The sequence below is a fragment of the Choloepus didactylus genome, chromosome 1, assembly GCF_015220235.1.
Source record: "Choloepus didactylus isolate mChoDid1 chromosome 1, mChoDid1.pri, whole genome shotgun sequence".
In the NCBI taxonomy this organism is placed as follows: domain Eukaryota; kingdom Metazoa; phylum Chordata; class Mammalia; order Pilosa; family Megalonychidae; genus Choloepus; species Choloepus didactylus.
Window position 1 is genome coordinate 198,230,761 of NC_051307.1, and position 27,397 is coordinate 198,258,157.

General features: G+C 42.6%; 2 protein-coding genes across 3 annotated transcripts in view; one reads left to right on the forward strand and one right to left on the reverse strand.

Moving 5' to 3' along the window:
* FYCO1 (FYVE and coiled-coil domain autophagy adaptor 1) overlaps positions 1 to 27,397 on the reverse strand; it is a 112,740-nt gene that overhangs the window by 13,048 nt on the left and 72,295 nt on the right. For both annotated transcript variants that reach the window (XM_037849137.1, XM_037849167.1), the window contains 2 exons: positions 22,457 to 22,552; positions 18,820 to 19,030 (listed from right to left, as the gene is read on the reverse strand). In XM_037849137.1, coding sequence (XP_037705065.1) covers positions 18,820 to 19,030; positions 22,457 to 22,552 — 307 coding nt within the window. The remainder of the gene's footprint in view (positions 1 to 18,819; positions 19,031 to 22,456; positions 22,553 to 27,397) is intronic.
* LOC119544079 (transcription elongation factor, mitochondrial-like) lies at positions 326 to 2,683 on the forward strand. The gene is given in 2 exon segments (XM_037849182.1): positions 326 to 902; positions 905 to 2,683. Coding segments are annotated over 2 exon segments (1,080 nt in total). The 3' UTR covers positions 1,408 to 2,683.

Below are 27,397 nucleotides of genomic sequence, written 5' to 3' on the forward strand. Positions count from 1 at the left end.
CCACTCCATTTCTGGCATTTTGCATAACAGCAGCTTTAGCAAACTGGAACAGACTGTGATGTTAAAGATGTTTACTCTAAAGCCCAAAGTAACAAATTAAAAAATAACAAAAGAAATGGCCAAAAAATAAGATAGAAGGCAGAAAAAGAGATAAAGAGAACAAAAAACAGATGGTACAAATAGAGAACAAATGGCAAGATGACAGACTCAAACCTAACCTTATCAATAATCACATTCATTAAGTGTAGATAGTCGAAACACCTCAATTAAATAGCAGAGATGGTCAGATTACATAAAAGCAAGACTCCACTTGACTTAATGGGAGATGAACGTTCCTAGTTTCCTCGTAGCGGGAGGGAGATGGAGATGCTTTCCAATTCCACTGAGGTCACTGCTGTTTCAGACACTACATAATTCCTGCTGTCGGGAAAAATCCACTGCAACTAAGAAAATTACTCCCAACATTGCTTTTTGTGATGGAAATACAAAGGAGTGTGGAAATGCATTTGACAAACTCTTCTCTTTGGAACAGCAGGCTTCCATCTTGCATGTGTTGAATACAGCATCTAATAAAGAACTTGAAGCCTTCAAATTGCTACGTGGAAGAAAGTCCATCAATATTGTACACTACAGAGAAAAGTTTGGGCCATTTCAGAATTTGGAGAGTTTAATGAATGTGCCCTTTTTTCAGTATAAGACTACCATTCAAGTTTGTAACTCCATTCTCTGTCCAGATACAAGGGGGAAAAAAAGAAAATCACAGGAAAATCGGCTCTTGGGAAAGCTCCTCAAACCAGATATAGGAAGAGAGAGACTAAAGGCAGTTAATAGTATCGTATCAATTGTTTTTGGTACTCGAAGAATTGCCTGGGCTCACCTTGATCGCAAATTGACAGTACTGGACTGCAACAAGATGAATGTTGTAGATTATTGAAAGGAACATACCCATCATCTGTCTATTTAGAACAGATTTCTTCATTCATTTCAAAGATGCCTAAAGCTGATTTCTATATTCTGGAAAAAACAGGACTTTCAACTCAGAACTCGTCTCTGTTTCCTATACTGTTGCATTTTCATATCATAGAAGCCATGCTGTACGCTTTATTAAATAAAACATTTGCCCAGGATGGCCAGCATCAGGTGCTAAGCATGAACAGAAATGCAGTAGGGAAGCACTTTGAACTGATGATCACTGACACACGGACTAGTGGAAAAGAACTAGTGAAGCAGTTTCTCTCAGAGTCTGTACTGAAGGCAGAGCCTCGGGTATTCTTCCCATTGGATAAAGTAGTCCGCTACAGACAGATGTTTTCATCTACTGAACAAAACAGAGTAGAAGAGTTATATGATTCATTATTACAAGCTATTGCATTCTATGAGTTAGCAGTTTTTGATGCTGAGCCTTAAAATTCTGAGGTTAATGCATCACCAGTTCTAATGTTATATTAATTTTATATTTATTAGCCCTAAAATTGTAAAATCAACTGTTTTTGAACTTCCATGTTGATGCAGGAGAAAACACATTTGAGTGTTGTGATTTGAAGCTATATATGCCCCAGAATAACATGTTCTTAAACCTAATCCATTTCTGTGGGTATGAACCCATTTTAGGTAGAATCTTTTTGATGAGGTTACTTCAGGAAAGGTGTGGCCTGGCCCACCTCAATCTGATGGGTCTTAATCCTATTACTCGAGTTCCTTATAAGCAGAATGAAATTCAGACAGACAGAAAGCCACAGGAAGCATGAAGCTGAACATCATAACCGGGAAGTGAAGGGAGACCAGGAGATGCTGTTCCTTGCCATCTGACAAACTAAGGACCAAAGATCATCAGCGGCAAGCCCCAGAACACCACGGTCTTCAGGAAGAATGCATCACCTTGATGATGCCTTGATTTGGACTTTTCCCTAGCCCAAACCATAAGTGAATAAGTTCCCATTGATTAACCCAACACATTTCATGGTATTTGCTTGAGCAGCCCAGGAAACTAATGCAAGTGTATTTTAGATGTTCTTAAGTCAGACTTCAGATGGTTGAATAGCCAAAGCTGTTGTGAGACGCTGTGCCTTTTAGGTTTAAGTGTATACAATAAATGCCCCCCAAACAAAAAAATTATATCCCCTTAAAAGCAAATACCATATATACTAAGGATTTGCATCGTTACCATATTGTGTAAATAGGGAGTAATGATTTTTCTGGATGGCACTCCTTGTAGGAATAAAAGCTAAAGATAATTGTTAACACAACTTGTGGAATCATCTCTTATTCCATAGGTAGAATGTGGTTTGATGCCCTGCTCCCAAAATGTGATTTTCATCAGCTCAATCTTATCAAACCCAGAACAAACAAGCTCTGTCTAATAGGTTCATTTTTTTTTTTTTTACTTTGAAATATCTCACTTGAAAGACTATCTTTTGATAAAAGAGCACTTATTTTTTTTCCCCATACCTCTCCATTTTTCATTCTGTCTACCTTAGTTCAGAACCTCATTGTATCTCACCCGTACTATTGGAATAGACTTCTAAGTGGTCTCTCAGCCTCTGCATTCACACTTCCAATCAATATTTTACACTGCTGTGAGAATACACTTCAAGTGACTCCATTGTTCAAAACCCTTCTAAGGCTTTGAACATTACGTTTTGTTGTTGTTTTGTGTACTTTTATTTTAATAAAGCATAATGATTTGCAGTTATCATAAAAAAAAAAAAAAAAAGCAAGACTCAACCGTCTGTTGCCTACAAGAAATGCAATTTAAATATAAGGACACAGATAAAATAAAAGGATGGAAAATGATATGGCATGCTAACACTAGTCAAAAAATCAGATAAAGAAGATTTTAGAACAAAGAATGTTACCAGGGATAAAGAAGGTCATGCCATAATGATAGAAACATCAATTGACCAAGGGGACACACAATACTAAATATTTATGCCCCTAATGACAGAACTTCAAAACATATGAAGCAAAAAGTGATAAAACTTCAAGAAAGAATAGACAAATTCACAATTATAGTTAGAGATGTCAATAACCCTCTCTCAATAATTGATGGAATAAGTAGACAGGAAACCAGTAAGGATGTAACACTATCAACTAACCTGACCTACTTGATATTTATGCGAATACTCCGCCACAACCAACATTAGAACTTACATTCTTTTCAAGTGTACTTGAAACATTTACCAGACAGGTTGTATTCTAGGTCATAGAAAAAAAAAAATCTCAATAAATTTAAAAGAATTCAAGTTATATGAAGTATGTTCTCTGGCTACAACAAAATTAAATTAGCAATCAATAACAAAAAATCCCCAAATATTTGGAAGCTAAATACACTTCTAAATGACCCACAGGTCAAAGAGAAATAAAAGACAAGGGAGAGACACAGGGAAAGCGCAGTGTGCTCCTGACACAACAGTACATTTGTTCTGGCTAGAAGCTGGTGGTAGAGAGGGCTGGTGTTGAGGGAGTAGGGCTGGACCAAGACAAGCCTGGAGAGGAAGATGGTTGGGTCAAAGATGCATACAAGGCCTTTACTGAGACCTACTATGTGCAAGCTCTGTGGCAGGCACTTCAGTACATGTTATTTCATTTAGATCCCTTAATGTTCTACAATAATCAAATTCCTCTGGGGACAAGAATCCTGAGGGGTTGAGTTGTTGAGCCTGTTTCTGTGATCTATAATATAAAAATTCTGAGCCTGGCCTAAGTCATTATAGCAAGCACGTGTAGGAAGGAGCCACTGGAGACAAAGGCTTGCTGTTTATGCACTGGCACCTGTGTGTCTCTGTTCTAGTTTGCTAATGCTGCAGAATGCAAAACACCAGAGATGGATTGGCTTTTATAAAAAGGGGGTTTATTTGGCTATACAGTTACAGTCTTAAGGCCATAAGGTATCCAAAGTAACACATCAGTAATCAGGTACCATCACTGGAGGATGGCCAATGGCGTCCGGAAAACCTCTGTTAGCTGGGAAGGCACATGGCTGGAGTCTGCTCCAAAGTTCTGGTTTCAAAATGGCTTTCTCCCAGGACATTCCTCTCTAGCAAGCTTGCTCTTCTTCAGATAACATCACTCACAGCTGCACTCCATCCAGTCTCTTTGAGTCAGCATGTTTTATATGGCTCCACTGATCAAGGCCCACCCTGAATGGGTGGGGTCACACCTCCATGGGAGTATCCCACCAGAGTCACCACCCACAGCTGGGTGGGGCACATCTCCATGCAAACAACCTAATTCAAACGTTCCAACTTAATCCCCACTATTCTGTCTGCCCCACAAAATTGCATCAAAGAATATGGCTTTTTCTGGGGGACATAATACATTCAAACTGGCACAGTCTCCAACACTGCATACCTTTTTACTCACCACCTTGATCACCAAGTAACAACAAGAGTTTAAGGTAGATGTGTAGAACAGAATAGATTACTGTGTGTTCCTTAAAACAATACTCTTTAAAACATATTTTATTTTACAGACTCCTTCTCCATGCCAGCTGCTGTTTTCCCACCATGGTAAAAATTTGTGGGATTTTCCTGTCACTGAAAATAAATAAATAAATAAAAACACCTGACTAAGGGAGTGAGCTGCTTCAGGGCTCTGCCCCCAACAGAAGCTTTGAATGATCAGCAAGAACTAGCAGAAACATCTTTCTCAAAGCTCCAGAAAACGGTTAGAGGATTGCAGTAACAGGGAGAGCACTGAATCAAGAAAAAGGCTATTTAAAAGACGTAGGATCTCATGGCCCCTGGCTGGCTACTCCTCACTGGCTCAGTGCAGAGCGGGCCGATGCTCCCAGTGTGGATCCTGGTTCTGGTTCTGGAGGGAGCAGAATAACTCTCATACACACACTGGGAGCATGTATGTATGGCTCAACTGGTCTGGGGTGGCCTGAGGAAACAACTGTCCTAGAACTTGCCCTGTGTGGAGAAGGCAGTTCACAGAGCTCTCCTATAGAACGCTGGGGGAGAGGACTCAAGTCATGCTGCCTGGAACAAAGTATTGCTGGCTGTAGGACATACGGTGCAGTGCCTGGAACTGCAAGGAAAATTGTGTCCTAGGGAAGACGGGATATTTTTATCCATGTAAACAGGGGAATACCAAGGGCCAATGTGTATGCCCAAGAAAAGACTCATGCTGAAAGCACCAGGGAGGCCCCCACGCTTTGGTCTGGAGCTGTTCTCTAAACTCACTGTAAAGATAAGCTCTGAAGCTCACACAGGTCAATCTGCAAAGACTGGGAAAGGTGTTTTCTTTTCTTTTCAGTTAGCTCCTGGCATTTAAGGAGAGCTCTGTCGTAACACTAACTGGATATAAGTTTAAGGAGCAGATGCCTCAGAGTCTAAATCCCAGCAATAACACATTAAAATATCAAAATATCCCAGCTTCAACAAAAGATTACAAAACATACGAAGATACAAGAAGTGATGGCACAGGCAAAGGAGGAAAATTAAAGCATTAGAAACCATCAATGAGGAGAACAAGACCAAGGACATACCAGACAAAGACTTTTAAAAAATGATCCTAAATATGCTCAAAGAGCTAAAGGAAAACATAGACAAAGAATTAAAGGAAATCAGGAAAACAAAAGAAGAACACAAGGAGAATATCAACAGAAAGATGGAAATTATGAAAAGGATCCAAACAGAGCTGAAGACCATGGAAACAGAAATTTAAAATTCCCCAGAGGAGTTCAGCAGCAGATTGGAGCTGGCAGAACAAAGAATCAAATAATTTGAAGATAATAACAGTTGAAATCATCCAGTCTAAGGAGCAGAAAGAAGAAGGAATGAAGAAAAGTAAATGGAGCTTGAGGAACCTGTGGGAACTCTTCAAGTGTTCCAATATATATGCATTGTGGGAGTCCCAGAAGGAGAAGAAAGAAAGGAGCAAAGAGAATATTCAAAGAAATAATGGCTGAAAACTTCCCAAATTTAATAAAAGACACAAATATATATAACCAAGATGCTCAACAGACCCCAAACAGGATAAACCCCCATAGACAACACTGTGACATATAATCACACTACCAAATGTCAAAGACAGAGAATTCTGAAAGCTGCAAGAGAGAAGCAACATGTCATATACAAGGGAGCTGCAATAAGATTAAGTGCTGATTATTCATCAGAAACCATGGAGCCAAGAAGGCAGTAGGATGACATATTAAAAGTGCTGAGAGCAAAAAAACTGCCAACCAAGAATTCTGTATCTGGCAAAACAGTCATTCAAAAATGAGAAATAAGAGGACACTGGAAAACAGCTAGAGGCCACATGAAGAAATAAAGATCTTTGATAAGGGTAATAACATGGTTAAACATAAATGCTGGCATTATTGTATTTTTGGTTTGTGACTCCACTTTTGACTTCCTACATGATCTAAAAGGCAAATGCATAAAATGTAGTACGTGAGTGGTTTTGGACTTATAATGTATAAACATGCAATCTGTGACAAAAACTATATAAAGTGGGAAGATGGAAGGGTATAGGAACACAGTTTGTGCATACCACTGAAGGTGGTATCTAAGTAAACAGAATTGTTCCAGATTTAAGATGTTAAATTTAAGCCCCACAGTAACTACAAAGAAAATATCAGAGTTTGCAAACTCACAGAGACAGAAATTAGAGTACAGATTGCCAGGGGTGGGGATAAGGGCAGGGGAATGAGAAGTTAATGCATAATGAGTTAGGGTTTCTGTTTGGGAGATGGGAACATTTTAGTAATTGAAGGTGGGGAGGATATTGCAATCAAGTAAATATGAGTGATCCCAGTGAATGGTTTGCTTGGGATGGTTGAGATGGGAAAGCTGATGTTGGATATATGTTCCCACAATTAAAAAAAAAAAATGAGCAACTAAAAAAACAATCACAGTTAAATGCAATACACGATCCTGGACAGGTAATGGAGGAGAAAAGACCCAAAAAGAAATTTTGGGGACATATGAAAAAATCGGAATATAGATTGTAAGCTTTGTATCAATATTAAATTTCTTCAACTTGACAACAGCACTTAAGGCGGTTACATAAATGAATATCCTTGTTCGTAGGAACTGTATTTGGCAGCAATAAGTGTTCAAGGAACATGATGTATACAACCTACATGCAAATGTTCAGAAAATGGATTGACAAATAGAAAGATAGACAGATAGATGGATAGATGGATTAACAGACTGATGGACAGATAGAATGATACAGCATATATGGCAAAATGTTAAATTTGGTGGACTTGGGTATCTGGGTGGGGGGTGTGGTATGCTAGAGTTCTCTGTACAGGGTTTGTATTAATTTTGCAACTGTCCCGTAAATTTGAAAGTATTTCAAAATAAATAATAATTAAAAAAAGGCTGACAGAAATTAACAAAGGTTCTGGTGTCAAAGCTTACCTTCGCTAAGGTGAGGGGAAAATGATTGGGAAGTTGGGAAGTTCTTGGCATAAATCTGGGAGACACGGGTCTCTGCTGTGTGAGCTCTAGGGAAATACCCCATCTCAGTGCTGGGACAGACATGCCCTGACTTACATGATGTGTCTACAAAGCAGTATTAGTTGTTTTTATTGATGCCTTATTGGGCTCCAGTGGGCAGAGGCCTGGTACAAAGCAAGGTTCCATGCTTAAGTGAGAGAAGCCAGTTATAAAAGGCCATATATTGGATGATTCCATTCATATGAAATTTCCAGAATAGGTAAATTCATAGAGAAAGATTAGTGGCTGCTTAGGGCTGGGACTTAGGGGATGTGGGGAGTGACTGCTAATGGGATTGGGGTTTCTTTTGAGGGTTACCTAAAATTAGATTGGTTATCATGGTTGCCAATATAAGTGAATATACTAAAACCCGCCAAGTGGTACACTTCAACTGGATGAATGGTATTGGTGTGTGAATCTTATCTCAATAAAGCTGCTTTTTGGTTTGTGTTTTTTTTTTGAAGACAAGGGTTCTTGCTCCCAATCCTGGTTCCTCCTGTGTCTCTCTGTGGCCCCAAGCAGGCTGTCGATGGGTCCTCTGCCAGTGACAAGATAGCACCTGGGTCCTGCTCTCTGATTTGTTCCCAGTTTTCAGGCCAGTGGATTGCACCTGGCCTCAAGTCCTTGGTTTATACTTTCTTTCAAGGGCCTCCTCCAGATTCACAGTCTCTGACCTCAGTGTTAAGCCACGACCGTAATGGGGGAAGTCACTCTGGAGACGGAGGGTGGTACAGGGTGGGGAGTGCTTGATGGTGCCACCAGACTTGGGGCTGGCCTTCTGCTGTGTTCACTTTGCCTGAAGACACTTCTCTGACCTATGTCCCTCTCCCCGACTCTGAGCTGCTTCTCTGATTTATTCCAGAATAATTTATTCGTTATTTGTTCCAGGCATCTCCTCTAGGGACCTTTCCCAATCACTGCCCTCCAGGATGGGTTTGGCACTCTTCCTTGGAGCACCCACAGTGCCCACCCACCCCTGTCGTGATACTCAGTTGACTATTAGGTTCTCTCTCCCATCTCACTGTAAGCCTCTTAAGGGCAGAACTCATTCTCTCTTCATCTTTCTATCCCCAGTGGGCCCTATGGCAGCCAGTATACAGCAGAAGCTCAAAAAATGGTTATCAACAGACTGCAAGTACACAATATACAGTTCTTTACACCTACTTCTGTAATCATGAAACCTAGGTGCTGTAATTTGCACTGCTCCTTTTGTTTCCTACAAGGCCAGACTCATAAGGGGAGAACAAAGGGAGCCCTCAGGATAGATGCTGAGGACATATTCCTGAAAACAGGTTCCCCAGGCTAATGCCTGTTTGGGGGACCATATCCCACAGCTGGCTGGTGACAGTGGACCTGTGAAGACAGAGGAGCACGTGAGCACCCTTCTCACTCACCCTATAGATGGACTCCTTCTGCCCCCTAGTGTCCACTGTGGGGAGGGACAATGGTAGTCATAGACCCAGAAGGCCACCTGGAAACCAGAGATGAGGAAGGATCCCAAGCTTCTAATTCCTGGCAGGAACCACAGAGGTCTCCAGGGCCATGCGGATTTTGGCACTGAGTGAGGGACTGAGCAAGGGAAGAGGCCCATGGCCCAGCCATGAGTGGGAAGGTGGAACAGAAAAGGCCTGAACTCCTGATTTAGTCACCTCTCTCACCCTTGCCACAAACATTCACTGGGTATCTATTCTGGGTAGACACAGTGCCAGGTACCTGGTACCTTGGAAACATGAAGGTGAATGGCAAAGGTGCTTGAGATAATTTCTTGGCAGTGCAGAGCTGACAAGCACACTGGTTAAACAGCGACTTTACTGTGTGACCCCAGGTAAGTTACTCTGCATCTCTATTTCTTCATCTGTAAACTGAGAGTAGGACCAGCCTCACAGAGGATATGAGAAAGTACCCACTCCATGTTCTACACATAGTGGGTGCCCAGACAGCAATGGCTGAGACTGAATCCACTCACAGATGGATCAGTGCTAAGGGAAGAGCCTCAGACCACGAGCTACAGGACCTCCCAGGTGAAAGTTCAGAACCACTAAGGAAGGAAGAGCTCCAAACCCAGGTATGTGGTGCTGGCTACAAGCCTCAAGAAGGAAAAATGGCAGAGCAGTTTTAAATAACAAAGGACATGAGACTCCAATAAAAAAAGGTCAAGTCAAGGGGGCTAGAGTTACATTTTAAAAGTGAATTTGAGGAGAGGCGGGGCAAGATGGCGGACTGGTGAGCTGTATGTTTTAGTTACTCCTCCAGGAAAGTAGGTAGAAAGCCAGGAACTGCGTGGACTGGACACCACAGAGCAATCTGACTTTGGGCATACTTCATACAACACTCATGAAAATGTCGAACTGCTGAGATCAGCGAAATCTGTAAGTTTTTGCAGCCAGGGGACCCGCGCCCCTCCCTGCCAGGCTCAGACCCGTGGGAGGAGGGGCTGTCAGCTCCGGGAAGGAGAAGGGAGAACTGAAGTGGCAGCCCTTATCGGAAACTCATTCTACTGATCCAAACTCCAACCATAGATAGACTGAGACCAGACACCAGAGAATCTGAGAGCAGCCAGCACAGCAGAGAGGAGACAGACATAGAAAAAAAAAACAGCACAAAAAACTCCAAAATAAAAGCGGAGGATTTTTGGAGTTCTGGTGAACATAGAAAGGGGAAGGGCAGAGCTCAGGCCCTCAGGCTCATATGCAAATCCCGAAGAAAAGCTGATCTCTCTGCCCTGTGGAACTTTCCTTAATGGCCCTAATTGCTTTGTCTCTTAGCATTTCAATAACCCATTAGATCTGTGAGGAGGGCCCTTTTTTTCTTTTTAATCCTTTTTTCTTTTTGTAAAACAATTACTCTAAGAAGCCCAATACAGAAAGCTTCAAAGACTTGCAATTTGGGCAGGTCAAGACAAGAGCAGAACTAAGAGAGCTCTGAGACAAAAGGCAATAATCCAGTGGCTGAGAAATTTCACTAAACACCACAACTTCCCAAGAAAAGGGGGGTGTCCGCTCATAGCCATCATCCTGGTGGACAGGAAACACTCCTGCCCATCGCCAGCCCCATAGCCCAGAGCTGCCCCACACAACCCAGTGTGACGGAAGTGCTTCAAATAACAGGCACACTCCACAAAACTGGGCGTGGACATTAGCCTTCCCTGCAACCTCAGCTGATTGTCCCAGAGTTGGGAAGGTGGAGCAGTGTGAATTAACAAAGCCCCATTCAGCCATCATTTCAGCAGACTGGGAGCCTCCCTACACAGCCCAGCAGCCCAGAACCGCCCTGGGGGGACGGCACTCACCTGTGACATAGCACAGTCATCCCTCAACAGAGGACCAGGGGGTGCACGGCCTGGAAGAGGGACCCACTTACAAGTCTCAGGAGCCATACGCCAATACCAAGGACTTGTGGGTCAGTGGCAGAGACAAACTGTGGCAGGACTGAACTGAAGGATTAGACTATTGCAGCAGCTTTAAAACTCCAGGATCACCAGGGAGATTTGATTGTTAGAGCCACCCCCCCCTCCCTGACTGCCCAGAAACACGCCCCATATACAGGGTGGGCAACACCAACTACACACGCAAGCTTGGTACACCAATTGGACCCCACAAGACTCACTCCCCTACTCACCACAAAGGCAAAGCAGGGGAGAACTGGCTTGTGGAGAACAGGTGGCTCGTGGACACCACCTGCTGGTTAGTTAGAGAAAGTGTACTCCGCGAAGCTGTAGATCTGATAAATTAGAGATAAGGACTTCAATTGGTCTACACATCCTAAAAGAACCCTATCAAGTTCAGCAAATGCCAAGAGGCCAAAAACAACAGAAAATTATAAAGCATATGAAAAAACCAGATGATATGGATAACCCAAGCCCAAGCACCCAAATCAAAAGATCAGAAGAGACACAGCACCTGGAGCAGCTACTCAAAGAACTAAAGATGAACAATGAGACCATAGTACAGAATACAAAGGATATCAAGAAGACCTTAGAAGAGCATAAAGAAGACATTGCAAGACTAAATAAAAAAATAGATGATCTTATGGAAATTAAAGAAACTGTTGACCAAATTAAAAAGATTCTGGACACGCATAGTACAAGACTAGAGGAAGTTGAACAACGAATCAGTGACCTGGAAGATGACAGAATGGAAAATGAAAGCATAAAAGAAAGAATGGGGAAAAAAAAATTGAAAAAATTGAAACGGACCTCAGGGATATGATAGATAATATAAAACGTCCTAATATAAGATTCCTTGGTGTTCTAGAAGGGGAAGAAAAGGGTAAAGGTCTAGGAAGAGTATTCAAAGAAATTGTTGGGGAAAACTTCCCAAATCTTCTAAACAACATAAATACACAAATCATAAATGCTCAGCGAACTCCAAATAGAATAAATCCAAATAAACCCACTCCGAGACATATACTGATCACACTGTCAAACATAGAAGAGAAGGAGCAAGTTCTGAAAGCAGCAAGAGAAAAGCAATTCACCACATACAAAGGAAACAGCATAAGACTAAGTAGTGACTACTCAGCAGCCACCATGGAGGCGAGAAAGCAGTGGCACGATATATTTAAAATTCTGAGTGAGAAAAATTTTCAGCCAAGAATACTTTATCCAGCAAAGCTCTCCTTCAAATTTGAGGGAGAGCTTAAATTTTTCACAGACAAACAAATGCTGAGAGAATTTGCTAACAAGAGACCTGCCCTACTGGAGATACTCAAGGGAGCCCTACAGACAGAGAAACAAAGACAGGACAGAGAGACTTGGAGAAAGGTTCAGTACTAAAGAGATTCGGTATGGGTACAATAAAGGATATTAATAGAGAGAGGGAAAAAATATATATGACAAACATAAACCAAAGGATAAGATGGCTGATTCAAGAAATGCCTTCACGGTTATAACATTGAATGTAAATGGATTAAACTCCCCACTTAAAAGATATAGATTTGCAGAATGGATCAAAAAAAATGAACCATCAATATGTTGCATACAAGAGACTCATCTTAGACACAGGGACACAAAGAAATTGAAAGTGAAAGGATGGAAAAAAATATATCATGCAAGCTACAGCCAAAAGAAAGCAGGTGTAGCAATATTAATCTCAGATAAAATAGACTTTAAATGCAGGAATGTTTTGAGAGACAAAGAAGGCCACTACATACTAATAAAAGGGGCAATTCAACAAGAAGAAATAACAATCATAAATGTCTATGCACCCAATCAAGGTGCCACAAAATACATGAGAGAAACACTGGCAAAACTAAAGGAAGCAATTGATGTTTCCACAATAATTGTGGGAGACTTCAACACATCACTCTCTCCTATAGATAGATCAACCAGACAGAAGACCAATAAGGAAATTGAAAACCTAAACAATCTGATAAATGAATTAGATTTAACAGACATATACAGAACATTACATCCCAAATCACCAGGATACACATACTTTTCTAGTGCTCACGGAACTTTCTCCAGAATAGATCATATGCTGGGACATAAAACAAGCCTCAGTAAATTTAAAAAGATTGAAATTATTCAAAGCACATTCTCTGACCACAATGGAATACAATTAGAAGTCAATAACCATCAGAGACTTAGAAAATTCACAAATACCTGGAGGTTAAACAACACAGTCCTAAACAATCAGTAGGTTAAAGAAGAAATAGCAAGAGAAATTGCTAAATATATGGAGACGAATGAAAATGAGAACACAACATACCAAAACCTATGGGATGCAGCAAAAGCAGTGCTGAGGGGGAAATTTATAGCACTAAATGCATATATTAAAAAGGAAGAAAGAGCCAAAATCAAAGAACTATTGGATCAACTGAAGAAGCTAGAAAATGAACAGCAAACCAATCCTAAACCAAGTAGAAGAAAAGAAATAACAAGGATTAAAGCAGAAATAAATGACATAGAGAACAAAAAAACAGTAGAGAGGATAAATATCACCAAAAGTTGGTTCTTTGAGAAGATCAACAAGATTGACAGGCCCCTAGCTAGACTGACAAAATCAAAAAGAGAGAAGACCCATATAAACAAAATAATGAATGAAAAAGGTGACATAACTGCAGATCCTGAAGAAATTAAAAAAATTATAAGAGGATACTATGAACAACTGTATGGCAACAAACTGGATAATGTAGAGGAAATGGACAATTTCCTGGAAACATATGAACAACCTAGACTGACCAGAGAAGAAATAGAAGACCTCAATCAACCCATCACAAGCAGAGATCCAATCAGTCATCAAAAATCTTCCCACAAATAAATGCCCAGGGCCAGATGGCTTCACAGGGGAATTCTACCAAACTTTCCAGAAAGAACTGACACCAGTCTTACTCAAACTCTTTCAAAACATTGAAGAAAATGGAACACTACCTAACTCATTTTATGAAGCTAACATCAATCTAATACCAAAACCAGGCAAAGATGCTACAAAAAAGGAAAACTACCGGCCAATCTCCCTAATGAATATAGATGCAAAAATCCTCAACAAAATACTTGCAAATCGAATCCAAAGACACATTAAAAAAATCATACACCATGACCAAGTGGGGTTCATTCCAGGCATGCAAGGATGGTTCAACATAAGAAAATAAATCAATGTATTACAACACATTAAAAATTCAAAAAGGAAAAATCAAATGATCATCTCAATAGATGCTGAAAAAGCATTTGACAAAATCCAACATCCGTTTTTGATAAAAACACTTCAAAAGGTAGGAATTGAAGGAAACTTCCTCAATATGATAAAGAGCATAAATGAAAAACCCACAGCCAGCATAGTACTCAATGATGAGAGACTGAAAGGCTTCCCTCTAAGATCAGGAACAAGACAAGACAAGGATGCCCGCTGTCACCACTGTTATTCAACATTGTGCTGGAAGTGCTAGCCAGGGCAATCAGGCAAGACAAAGAAATAAAAGGCATCCAAATTGGAAAAGAAGAAGTAAAACTGTCATTGTTTGCAGATGATATGATCTTATATCTGGAAAACCCTGAGAAATCGACAATACAGCTACTAGAGCTAATAAACAAATTTAGCAAAGTAGCGGGATACAAGATTAATGCACGTAAGTCAGTAATGTTTCTATATGCTAGAAATGAACAAACTGAAGAGATACTCAAGAAAAAGATACCATTTTCAATAGCAACTAAAAAAATCAAGTACCTAGGAATAAACTTAACCAAAGATGTAAAAGACCTATACAAAGAAAACTACATAACTCTACTAAAAGAAATAGAAGGGGACCTTAAAAGATGGAAAAATATTCCATGTTCATGGATAGGAAGACTAAATGTCATTAAGATGTCAATTCTACCCAAACTCATCTACAGATTCAATGCAATCCCAATCAAAATTCCAACAACCTACTTTGCAGACTTGGAAAAGCTAGTTATCAAATTTATTTGGAAAGGAAAGATGCCTCGAATTGCTAAAGACACCCTAAAAAAGAAAAAAGAAGTGGGAGGACTTACACTCCCTGACTTTGAAGCTTATTATAAAGCCACAGTTGTGAAAACAGCATGGTACTGGCACAAAGACAGACATATAGATCAATGGAATCGAATTGAGAATTCAGAGATACACCCTCAGATCTATGGCCGAATGATCTTTGATAAAGCCCCCAAAGTCACTGAACTGAGTCATAATGGTCTATTCAACAAATGGGGCTGGGAGAGTTGGCTATCCATATCCAAAAGAATGAAAGAGGACCCCTACCTCACCCCCTACACAAAAATTAACTCAAAATGGACGAAAGATCTCAATATAAAAGAAAGTACCATAAAACTCCTAGAAGATAATGTAGGAAAACATCTTCAAGACCTTGTATTAGGCGGCCACTTCCTAGACTTTATACCCAAAGCACAAGCAACAAAAGAGAAAATAGATAAATGGGAACTCCTCAAGCTTAGAAGTTTCTGCACCTCAAAGGAATTTCTCAAAAAGGTGAAGAGGCAGCCAACTCAATGGGAAAAAATTTTTGGAAACCATGTATCTGACAAAAGACTGATATCTTGCATATATAAAGAAATCCTACAACTCAATGACAATAGTACAGACAGCCCAATTATAAAATGGGCAAAAGATATGAAAAGACAGTTCTCTGAAGAGGAAATACAAATGGCCAAGAAACACATGAAAAAATGTTCAGCTTCACTAGCTATTAGAGAGATGCAAATTAAGACCACAATGAGATACCATCTAACACCTATTAGAGTGGCTGCCATTAAACAAACAGGAAACTACAAATGCTGGAGGGGATGTGGAGAAACTGGAACTCTTATTCATTGTTGGTGAGACTGTATAATGGTTCAGCCACTCTGGAAGTCGGTCTGGCAGTTCCTTAGAAAACTAGATATAGAGTTACCATTTGATCCAGCGATTGCACTTCTCGGTATATACCCGGAAGATCGGAAAGCAGTGACACGAATAGATATCTGCACGCCAATGTTCATAGCAGCATTATTCACAATTGCTAAGAGATGGAAACAACCCAAATGTCCTTCAACAGATGAGTGGATAAATAAAATGTGGTATATACAAACGATGGATTACTACACGGCAGTAAGAAGGAACGACCTTGTGAAACATATGACAACATGGATGAACCTTGAAGACATAATGCTGAGCGAAATAAGCCAGGCACAGAAAGAGAAATATTACATGCTACCACTAATGTGAACTTTGAAAAATGTAAAACGAATGGTTTATAATGTAGAATGTAGGGGAACTAGCAATAGAGAGCAATTAACGAAGGGGGAACAGTAATCCAAGAAGAACAGATATGTTATTTAACGTTCTGGGGATGCCCAGGAATGACTATGGTCTGTTAATTTCTGATGGATATAGTAGGAGCAAGTTCACAGAAATGTTGTTATACTATGTAACTTCCTTGGGGTAAAGTAGGAACAGGTTGGAAGTAAAGCAGTTATCTTAGGTTAGTTGTCTTTTTCTTACTCCCTTGTTATGGTCTCTTTGAAATGTTCTTTTATTGTATGTTTTTCTTTTTTGTTTTTTTTTTTTGTTGTTGTTTTTAATTTTTTTTTCATACAGTTGATTTAAAAAGGAAGAACAGGTTAAAAAAAACAAAACAACAACAAAAAAAACCAGGAAAAAAATATGTAGTGCCCCCTTGAGGAGCCTGTGGAGAATGCAGGGGTATTGGCCTACCCCACCTCAATGGTTGCTAACATGACCACAGACATAGGGGACTGGTGGTTTGATGGGTTGAGCTCTCTACCGTAGGTTTTACCCTTGGGAAGACAGTTGCTGCAAAGGAGAGGCTAGGCCTCCCTATAATTGTGCCTAAGAGCCTCCTCCCGAATGCCTCTTTGTTGCTCAGATGTGGCCCTCTCTCTCTAGCTAAGCCAACTTGAAAGGTGAAATCACTGCCCTCCCCCCTACGTGGGATCAGACACCCAGGGGAGTGAATCTCCCTGGCAACGTGGAATATGACTCCCGGGGAGGAATGTAGACCCGGCATCGTGGGACGGAGAACATCTTCTTGACCAAAAGGGGGATGTGAAAGGAAATGAAATAAGCTTCAGTGGCAGAGAGATTCCAAAAGGAGCCAAGAGTTCACTCTGGTGGGCACTCTTATGCACACTTTAGACAACCCTTTTTAGGTTCTAAAGAATTGGGGTAGCTGGTGGTGGATACCTGAAACTATCAAACTACAACCCAGAACCCATGAATCTCGAAGACAGTTGTATAAAAATGTAGCTTATGAGGAGTGACAATGGGATTGGGAAAACCATAAGGACCACACTCCACTTTGTCTAGTTTATGGATGGATGAGTAGAGAAATAGGGGAAGGAAACAAACAAACAAACAGACAAAGGTACCCAGTGTTCTTTTTTACTTCAATTGCTCTTTATCACTTTAATTATTATTCTTATTATTTTTGTGTGTGTGCTAATGAAGGTGTCAGGGATTGATTTAGGTGATGAATGTACAACTATGTAATGGTACTGTGAACAATCGAAAGTACGATTTGTTTTGTATGACTGCGTGGTATGTGAATATATCTCAATAAAATGAACATTAAAAAAAAAAAGTGAATTTGAAAAGACAGAAATAACAGCAATCTCTTCAATGAGTACATAACAGCAGGGCAGGGAAGCAAACCCAAATTCCCCTATGCAAATGCCAGAATTGGAGGCTGGAAGTCCCTGGCCTGCAGTGAACTGTTCTGTGGTCCCACTGGGGCTCCTAGCCTGGCTCTCTTCTCCTCTGGCTCTGTGCCTTCCCCACTCCTTGGCCACAAACTCCTTGAGGGTACCTAGTGGACCAAATGCTCAAAGGGACTAATATTACTGTAAAGACTTTGTAGAAGTCTTGCTTCACAGAACTTCAAATTGCTCTTCCCTATCTTGATCTTGTTACTTCTGCAAAACGGGGATTTCTGCAACCATAATGACAACCTAGGATTCACATTAAGTTTCAGTCCAGCATTTCTGACTGTCCTCACCAATCTTTCCACTCAGAATGATTTGAATGGAACTCATGTTTCCATCCAAACCAGCTCTCCATCCATGGTACCTCTATCACTCTCTCTACACAGAGAATTCAGACCCAGGCATGGGGTCTCTATCTTCCTCACCCCATAATGAATCAGCCACCCACGGAGTCCTGTTCAACTTCCTTTCTATGTGTTCTGTACTCCAACGCATCCTTTCCACTCTGACTTCATACCCTTGATCTAGGTCAGTGGTTCTCAACCTTGGCTGCTCACTGGAATCACTCAGGGATGCCTCGGTCCCACCACTAGAGGTTCTGATTTTGTGGTCTGGGGTTTAGCCCTGGCAGTGGGATTTTTAAAAACTGCCAGGTGTTTCTGATGTGCAGCCAAGGTTGAGAACCATGATCAAAGCCATATTGGTATTCTGTGACTAGAATATCTCAGGAGTTTACGAACTGACATCTGCCACCAAGACATCAGACTCAACCATCCATGTGACACTGGGATTGTTTCTATTGACACCCTTGCAGGTGACATGCTAAACATCTGAAGCTAATGCTGTCTGACTACACTGGAGGCAGATAAGCCACCATCTCCCAAGGTACCTCATTCCTTGGGCAGCTCTGTGAGAAAATGATTCTTAAACTGAGTCCTACAACTGTGTTCCTCTCATTGGACATGCCCGGGTACTTCACCTGCTCTCCATGATAAGGTCCAAGGGGCTTTCCCATCCTGGTCTCTCTCCTCTGAATAGGCCTCAGTTCACAGCAAGGGCTTGGAACCAACCTTCACCTGCCAGGTAAGGCCTGCCCAGCAAAGAACAGGAGGCCCACGGCCCTGCTCTAGGAAAGGTCTGCCAAAGCATCCTGATGGGTGAGCAAAGGGCCCAGTGGCAGGGGCCCAGCCTTACCTTGCACTGATCCAGTGGTGTGTCTTCTGCTTCCTGGAAAACCATGCTGAAGGAGATGCTCTTGGGGTCGGAGGAGAAGACCCAGCTGATGGTGAGGCCTGCTTCGGCCACGGTGATGGGGATGAGGCTGTAGGTACTGGACCTCACAAACAGCTCTCTGTTGCCCTCCCCGAAGTTGAGGATCTCTTCCACTGTGAGGGGTAATTTTATCCTAAAATAAAAATGCAGAGAGGAACCTGATTGCCTGGTCAAAGTGGTTTTGTCTGCTAGCCACAAGTCGGCGGTTTAGAGGCAGCCAGAGACCCTTGAGGCTCTTGTGAGAACAAACCTGGATTAACCTTGACCAACCTGCTTAATTATGGGAAATATTTGACATGCAGCTCACTTCAACAAATATTTACTGAGAGCCTACTATGTGCCTGGCATAGTTTTAGGCACTGGGGACACAGCAGTAAAAAATATAGATGACGATCCTTTGTGTAACTGACACTGATTCTTGTAAGCCCTTGGAACTGACCTGACCTGCTCCCCAGCCCCTGACCACCTCTGCTCCATGCCCTTCATGGACAGGAAGTGAGTGCTGAGGCCGCAGCTATCTGCAGTGCTCCTAGAGTGCCTGCTCAGCCTCTCCCCTTTCTGTTTCCAATTCCCTGCCTGCCCTTTTTATCTAATTAGCACGAACAGAAAAACATATCCATCATTAGAAAGTTCTACACTTTCAGTCGTCCCTCTTCTTTGTGGAAATCTGGGGCGCACTGCAAGATTTCAAATGGGCACCCTGACCTTCTCTTAAATGCAAAAATTCCAGGCTTTTTATAACACAGAGATGTCAGAAGTGGTATAACATTTTGGGAAGAGAAGCTTGCTGGGGCTGTGTCATGTTTCCGATTCTGACTCTTACCAGGTAGATAAGAGCCTCTTGCAAAAGTTTAAAGGGTTTAGTGACCAGGAGTTTCTCTGCTTCTGGGGCCCTCTGAAGGGGTAGCCCTAGAGAGTGAGGTGAAGAATATGGGGTGTGGAGCCAGGGGGACCCAGGCTCTGGAACCTGCCCCACTTCCCACCTGCTGCAGGGCTTAACGTCTCATCAGCCTGTTTCCTTATCTGCAAACGAGGGATCATCATGCCTGCTCCTTGACTGGTGTGAGGATTACATCAAAACACTTGATGTGAACAGCCCCTCCCAGGCTGAGTGGTGACCCCTCTGCACTGTGCACCCCAGAGGCAGCTCATGATCACGGGGACAGGTCCTGTGGTACAGTGGCCATTTACAGGTGCTATGGCCTTCGGAGAGCCACTAACTCTCTCTAACCCTTGTTTCCCTCAACTGTGAAATGGGAAGGTAGGACTCACTTTGTGCCAGGGCCTCTGCTCGATGACTTTACACGTTATCACAACAGCTATGTGAGGAAGGTATTATTTTACGATGATGATGATTCAAAAAGAATAAGAAACTTGTTCCAGGTACACACAAGTCTGATTCAAAGCCATTACTTTTCTACTGCACCAAACTTGTCTTTCATTGTGAAAAGATATTACTGTCCTCTCTAACACAGGGGAGAAAACTAAAGCCCAGAGAGGCTGGGTAACCTCTAACCAACTAACCAAGACTGCATAGCAAGTCAGAGTTGGAGTTGAGACTTTGATCTGCCTCCAAAGCCTTGGAGATGGATGGAAACACTTCCCAAAGCCATGCTATTGAGAATAATCAATGTTTTTGTTTTTATTTAAAAAAACAGCTCTAAGGAAGAGTTCTGATATATAATTAACCTTTGTGAGAATTTAATTCAAGGCAAAACATTTCCATGTGCTAACTTAAGCTTTATTTCTAATTATGGTATAAAAAGGCCTTGCCCAATATTTAAAATTTTCAAGATTGTGAGAGCAGGTAGGGGAAGCGGGATCCATTTTGGAAAAAGGATATTTCTCATAAAGCAGAAATCTTACAGTGTTACCATGTAAACATTATGTCCCATTGCCAGGAGGTCATTTTATAATTTTCTTCTCCGGAATTCCTCTCTGCACCAAGTTATTTGGATTGTGCCTTAGTCTCTACCTTTCATAGACATCATCTGTTCAGTGAGGACAATACTCAGTCTCCCTAAAGGAGATGCTGGTAAAAAAAAACAAACCAAGATTTTTCCATCTATGCTTAAATATAATCCTACAAAAAAGAAGTCTAATGTCTACAGGACCCACATCACATATACGAATTCTACTGTGTGACTCCAGAAATTCTAATTTACTTGTCAAGGGGTAAAAAAAAAATTCTCCATGTTCTGAGATAATCCTAAACTTTAACACACTTTCAGGTTCTCTTACAATGTGGTTATCAGAATCTGTCACTCTACTGGAAAAGGGAGAAAAATAAATTTCAAGGTATTGTCATTCTCCATCCATTTTACTTACATCTCCAGCTTATCTATTCTCTCTGCTCATTTTATGCTACTCTCTTTAAGGATGTGCCTTGGAGTCTGTGCATTTTAATTATTTGTTATTTCATGATTTTTCTCATCCATTTAAAAAATATATATATATATATTTAACATATACAAACATTTTTCAAACAATTCCCTGCTCCTCCCCAATGTATACAACTAAAAAACTTGGGCAAATTTAGCAGACAATCATAGGATAACTGGAGGTTAGGAAAAGGAAGGTGAACTGTCTAGGAATCCCAGGACTTGAAGAAAATCTCAAGAGCTGGGCTTCTTCTACCCCCCACCTAGTGACACCAGGCTCAGAAAAACGCATTCAGCCCCTGCAGCGGCCCCATCCAGGATGGGGCGGAAGCTGCAGCGACATCAGATGAAGAAAGCAGACCATGACAGCACTGCATGGGCTCCGAAAACTAAACTTTCATTAGAAGCACAGCCCATAAAAGTAGGACAGGCCAGATACTCTAAGCCAAAACAGTGTGACTGCCTGCTAAAAGAGAAGATCTAAATTGGATCAAGAGTCCTATCATCTCCAAACGTTATACATCCAAATGCTGAATAAATATATGTGAATGAACAAATGAATGTACTTAATGGCTGTCATGTAGCCATTGGTCATAACACTGGAGAAAAACACTTAATGATATGAGAAAATACTTATGCTATATTAAGCTTTAAAAGATGATAAAATAAGATAAAGAATACTAATGTATGTTGAAAAATTACACACACACACATACACACACACACACATAAAGACTGGAAGACTATGTACCAAAGTGGTTTGCTTATCTCTGTTCTCCTAATTTTCAAAATGAAATATATTGCTCTTACAATAAGAAAATAGAAGAATTAAAGTGATTTTCAAAAAAGAACATGGAAGGAGGGTGGATTATAATATAAAGGGACATGGAATTTTTCAGGGTGATGGAACAGGTCTATATCTTAACTGTGGTGGTATTTACATGACTGTATTCTTAGTCAAAATTCAAACACTGTGTACTATAAATGGTGAGTTCTACTGTATGTAAATTATACCTTAAAAAACCAAAAAGGACAAACTGAAAGCCACTGTCGGTGCCAAGTTAGAGCCTCTTGGGTCCTCTCTAGCTCTGGCACAGGAAAGACCATCAGTATGGGATGCTCCTCCCTCCCCCAAACATGACACCCCAGGAAACCCCATTCAGCAACGTGTCACTTACATCAGTTCTCCAGACTTTAGCAAACAGATTTCAGCATCCTGGCCCACAGAGATGTCTTCAGTGTCCTCAGGGGTTAGCGAGTTTGATGTGTTATCCCTGAAACGGCACAAACAAGAACACAACCACTTAGCTATCAGCACTCAAAGTCCCACACCCGAGGTCCAGTCACATAGCCGACCTCAGAATGCATGGGGAAACCTTACATCATGGAGGCTATGACAGAGGCCTGCAGACTCTATGGGGAAAGGACCACAAGAGCCAGGGCAAAGCAGGCGAGACAAAGGGAAGACAACAGGGCTGCAGTGAATTCCCTGCCGTCCTGGTGGGTGGGGGCAGGGGGTAAGCACAGACACAAATCACCACCCACATCAGCAGAGCTACAGCCATGGGGCTGTTGCCAGCACTGTTACATCAGTCCACGAATGGAGAAGCCTCCTTTGGTCCATCTCTGGGATACAATAACAACACCTGGGGCAGGAAAGAGTGTGGGACTAGAGAGAGGTGATGGGACAGAGTCATGCTCAAAGAGAGGCAGACCAAAGACACATCTCCTCTTTCCCTCACAACCTGCTATCTTAGCTTTGCAGAGAATCAGCAACAGGAGCTACCAGGGCACAGCACCATACCATGGTTCCCAAAGCGCATTATGTGGAACATCAGTGCCAGGAGAGGAGAATGCCATACATCTCTCCCTCTGAGAAAGTCACGGAATACTTGAGCATTACATTTAAGGCTCCAAGAAGCCCCGCAGCAAAGACATCTATTAAACCTAAAATTATGTGACCATGGAGTATATTTAACACTTATTGAACTAGTATTGATCTTCAAAAAACCTGTGGGAAACAGTGGTAGAATGCAGCCCCCTCACATCACTGAAGGGGAAACAGAGACCTGGGCAGTTGCTTAGAGCTAGGGCCAAAGCCAGGATCAAATGCCCTGACTCCAGCTCAGTGCTCTTCTTGCTGGGTCACACATCCAGCTCAGCTGTGGCTTATACAATCTTAGGGACCTCAAAAGCCAACCAGTTCCACCCCTTAATTCTACCAAAAAGGAAACCTAGGCCAAAAAGGAAAAATGATTTATTCCCATGTGAAGGCACTGACAAGGATGCTCTCTGACCCAGCACAGCTTCTTCCCAAAATGTTGCAATAACTCCCTTCTCAACAGCCCTCTCAAATGTGAGGTTCAGAGTTGGCAAAATTTGGCCACATGCTTAGATGGCCCTTCACAGCCACCTGGGCACCAAGCTCACTGCCCTGCCCAGAGTGGAGCCCCATGACTTTGTTGGATAACTCATGTGCTTGGTTGAGAGGGCTCTCTGAGCTGCCAGCCTGGTATGAAGCCCATGCCTGAGGAGGGCTCTCCCTAAACGTCTCTGGGATAAGGTCGATAATCCCCAAACTGTGCTCCCACCCAATTCTGGCTCTGCCACACTCCCCCAGCACACACCTTCTAGTTCTAGCCAGCCAGGCACATCCTCTCCAGCCTCGTCCTGCCCTCTGAGGTCCCTCAGCGCTGGTGGTAAACTGAGTCCTACTCTACCCCACCCTGCCTACTGTTGAGTATCTCCTGAGATGTCAACCCCTGACAGTGCTGGGACACATTAAATGGACCAGGGCCTCCACCCAAACACTCCCACCTGAGGCAGGAGCATACAACTGGGGACTTGCTTGATGAACAACTTCTCGCCATATACAGGGGCACGCAGTCAGCCATCCGACAGCAAGCATCCAGACCATGTGCTCAGATGGCCCTTCCCATTACCTCCACAGATACCTGCACACCAAGCTCACTGCCCTGCCCAGAGTGAAGCCCCATGACTTGTGTTGGATAACTCATGTGTTTAAAGCTACTGCCTGGAGGTGACATCCATAAATTCTACTGGGATGTGACTCCTGCTGCACTTTTGTTTACATTTCGTTGCCAAGTGAGTCCCATGGCAAAGTGCACTGTAACAGGGGTGGGGATGTTCCATTCTTCCACAGACAGAGGCACTGATATCAGTGGGGCAAGGATGTATAATCCTCCCATGAGGAGGGACAGCAAACACAACCTTCAAACAGCAATAGAGTCTACCACAGTCTATGTCCTGCATCCGAGGCCCAAGTCTCCCCACTTGTCAGTAGGACCCTGGGAAGGCCCTCCTGGAGTTCCCAGGGGCTCTTCATGCGGATGCAGAAATGTGATGTTCAGAGTAGGCAAAATTTGGTGAATCCTGCCTAAGTCTTTGCTTGGCAGTTACTCAACTATGGGCACAGGAATATCAGAGCACCATGTAGGGTGCAGCAAGAGCATCACACCAAGAGGTCCAGGGGAGGCGACAAGCAGGTTCACTCCAGGAGCTTATACTTGGTAGCATTTGCAACACATTCCTACCCTTTGTGCTCCCCCCAGTCACTCAGTGTACACCGTGCTCTGGGCATGCTGGGCCTTACTTATCTGCTTTTGGGACTTATCTCCCCCTAGATCTTGAGCTCCCTGAAAGCAAACCTGTGACTTAAGACTACTTGTTAAGAAATGAACACAGGGTGCAAATCATTAGTGTGTAAATTCAGGATAAAAAGGCATAGGGAATGCTGACTAAAATCAAGAAAAGAATCAGGGACAAATTCCTGAAGGAGGAAGACACTTAGTCATGTGTGCAGTGGTAGACAATGGGTTATCAGATCCACGCCAGAGGATGGACTGCAGCCATTTTCACCTGTAACAGGATTTTCTTACAGACACAAGAACAGACCATTTGCTTGCAACTCAAAGTCTCCCTGTGCTGGAGGAGTGGGGGCAGACATTGCACGGAAAAAAGCCTCTGTCTTGGGAAAATCTATGAGCTCAAGATTTGGCTTCATTCCTACAGCCTTGGCTATCATGCTTCTGGCCTAGTCAGGCCTACTCACCACTAGACCCAGCAGCTGCTCTTTCTGCCATATAGTTCACATTTCCCTGGCTCACTGCTTTTTACTGCTGGAGTGCTGGAGGGCTGTGGGGTTTGGGAATCTGCTCTTGTGGTTCTGCTGCTAAAGAGGTGGTGGTGGAGGCTGGGGACTAGGGCCTCCCCAGGACCAGTGAGATAATCAGAAACCCACTACCACCATGTGCCCCAATCAGGGCTGTCTGTGAATAGTCCAAGTCAGCCCATAACAAGTGGGAGACCCTGACTTCAGAAACACCCCGCCCTTCTGGGGACTGAGATCCCTGAGCCCTGAGTAATGACCGTCTAGCTGGAGGTCACTGTGTCCCTCGAGGGCAGGAGAGGCAGTATGACCTGTGGGCAGAGTCAACCATCATGGTTCCAGCTCTGGTTTTTTTCCTAACTATGTGACTCTGGGTGAGCCCCTTTCCTCCTCCAAGATCTGTTTCCTCTGCTCTAAATGGGAGGAGAAGGACTCTAGGTTCTGCTGGCCTGAAAGGTTGTAAGTGACAAAGGACTTGGAAAAGGCATTTTACAGAGAACACTGGCTTGTAAAGAGGTGGGCTTGCTCTAGCCAGCAACTCTCTGTCTTTGGCCTTTTCTGAAATTTACAGGGAAGGTACAGCAACAATATCTACAGCAGCATCTACTGTCACCAAGGGCAGGTGTCCTAGTTTGAATCTGTTAGGTACCCCAGAAAAGACTATGTTCTTTTAATCCAATCTTGTGGAGCAGACCTATTGTAGGTGGGACCTTTTGTTAGATTGTTTCCATGGAAGTGTGACCCCGCCCATTCAGAGGTGAGTCTTAGTCCTTTACTAGAGTCCTTTAAGAGAGCTCATAGAGAGAGAGAAAGAGCTCAGAGAACCTGAGAGAGACATTTTGGAGAGAAGCTAAGATATGTAATACAGAGTTTGTCCCCGGGAGAAGCTAAGAGAGAAGCTAAGACAGAAGCTCAGGGACACTTGTTCAGAAATGCCCAGGGAGAAACAAGCAGAGAGCTGAGAGAAGCTAAGAGAGACAGAAGCCCGGAGACATTTTGGAGAAAGCCAAGGAAACCAGAAGCTAAACCCAGGAGAGGACCAGTAGACTCTGGCCACGTGCCTTCCCATGTGACTGAGGAACCTCTGATGCCACCAGCCTTTCCACAGAGAAGGTACCTTACTCTTGATACCTCAATTGGGACATTTTCATGGGCTTAGAATTATAAATTTGTGAACAAATAAAACCTCATTGTAAAAGCCAACCCATTTCTGGTATATTGCATTCTGGCAGCGTTAGCAAACCAAAACAGCAGGCTTTCTCATTTTGTTGCTTCCTCTACTCCCCTACTCTGGTCCTCCCCTGGCCCCAGACTTACTTCTGACCCCCTCTCTACCCAACACCTCCTTCTTATTGCACATCCAACCACTGGCTCCAGAACTCCCACCCCTCACCCGTGGACAAACAGAAACACAGAACATCAGTGTGCCAGTTTGAATGTATTATGTCCCCCAGAAAAAGCCATATTCTTTGATGCAATCTTGTGGGGCAGACAGAATAGTGGGCATTAAGTTGGAACGTTTGAATTAGGTTGTTTGCATCGAGATGCGCCCCACCCAACTGTAGATAATAACTGATGGGATATTTCCATGGAGGTGCGGCCCCACCCATTCAGGGTGGGCCTTGATCAGTGGAGCCATATAAACGTGCTGACTCAAAGAGATGAGACGGAGTGCAGCTGTGAGTGACGTTTTGAAGAAGAGCAAGCTTGCTAGAGAGGAATGTCCTGGGAGAAAGCCATTTTGAAACCATAACTTTGGAGCAGACGCCAGCCATGTGCCTTCCCAGCTAACAGAGGTTTTCCGGACGCCACTGGCCATCCTCCAGTGAAGGTACCCGAGTACTGATGTGTTATCTTGGACACTTTATGGCCTTAAGACTGTAACTGTATAGCCAAATAAACCCCCTTTTTATAAAAGCCAGTCCATCTCTGGTGTTTTGCATTCCGCAGCATTAGCAAACTAGAACAATCAGTGTGAGAAGCAGCTCAA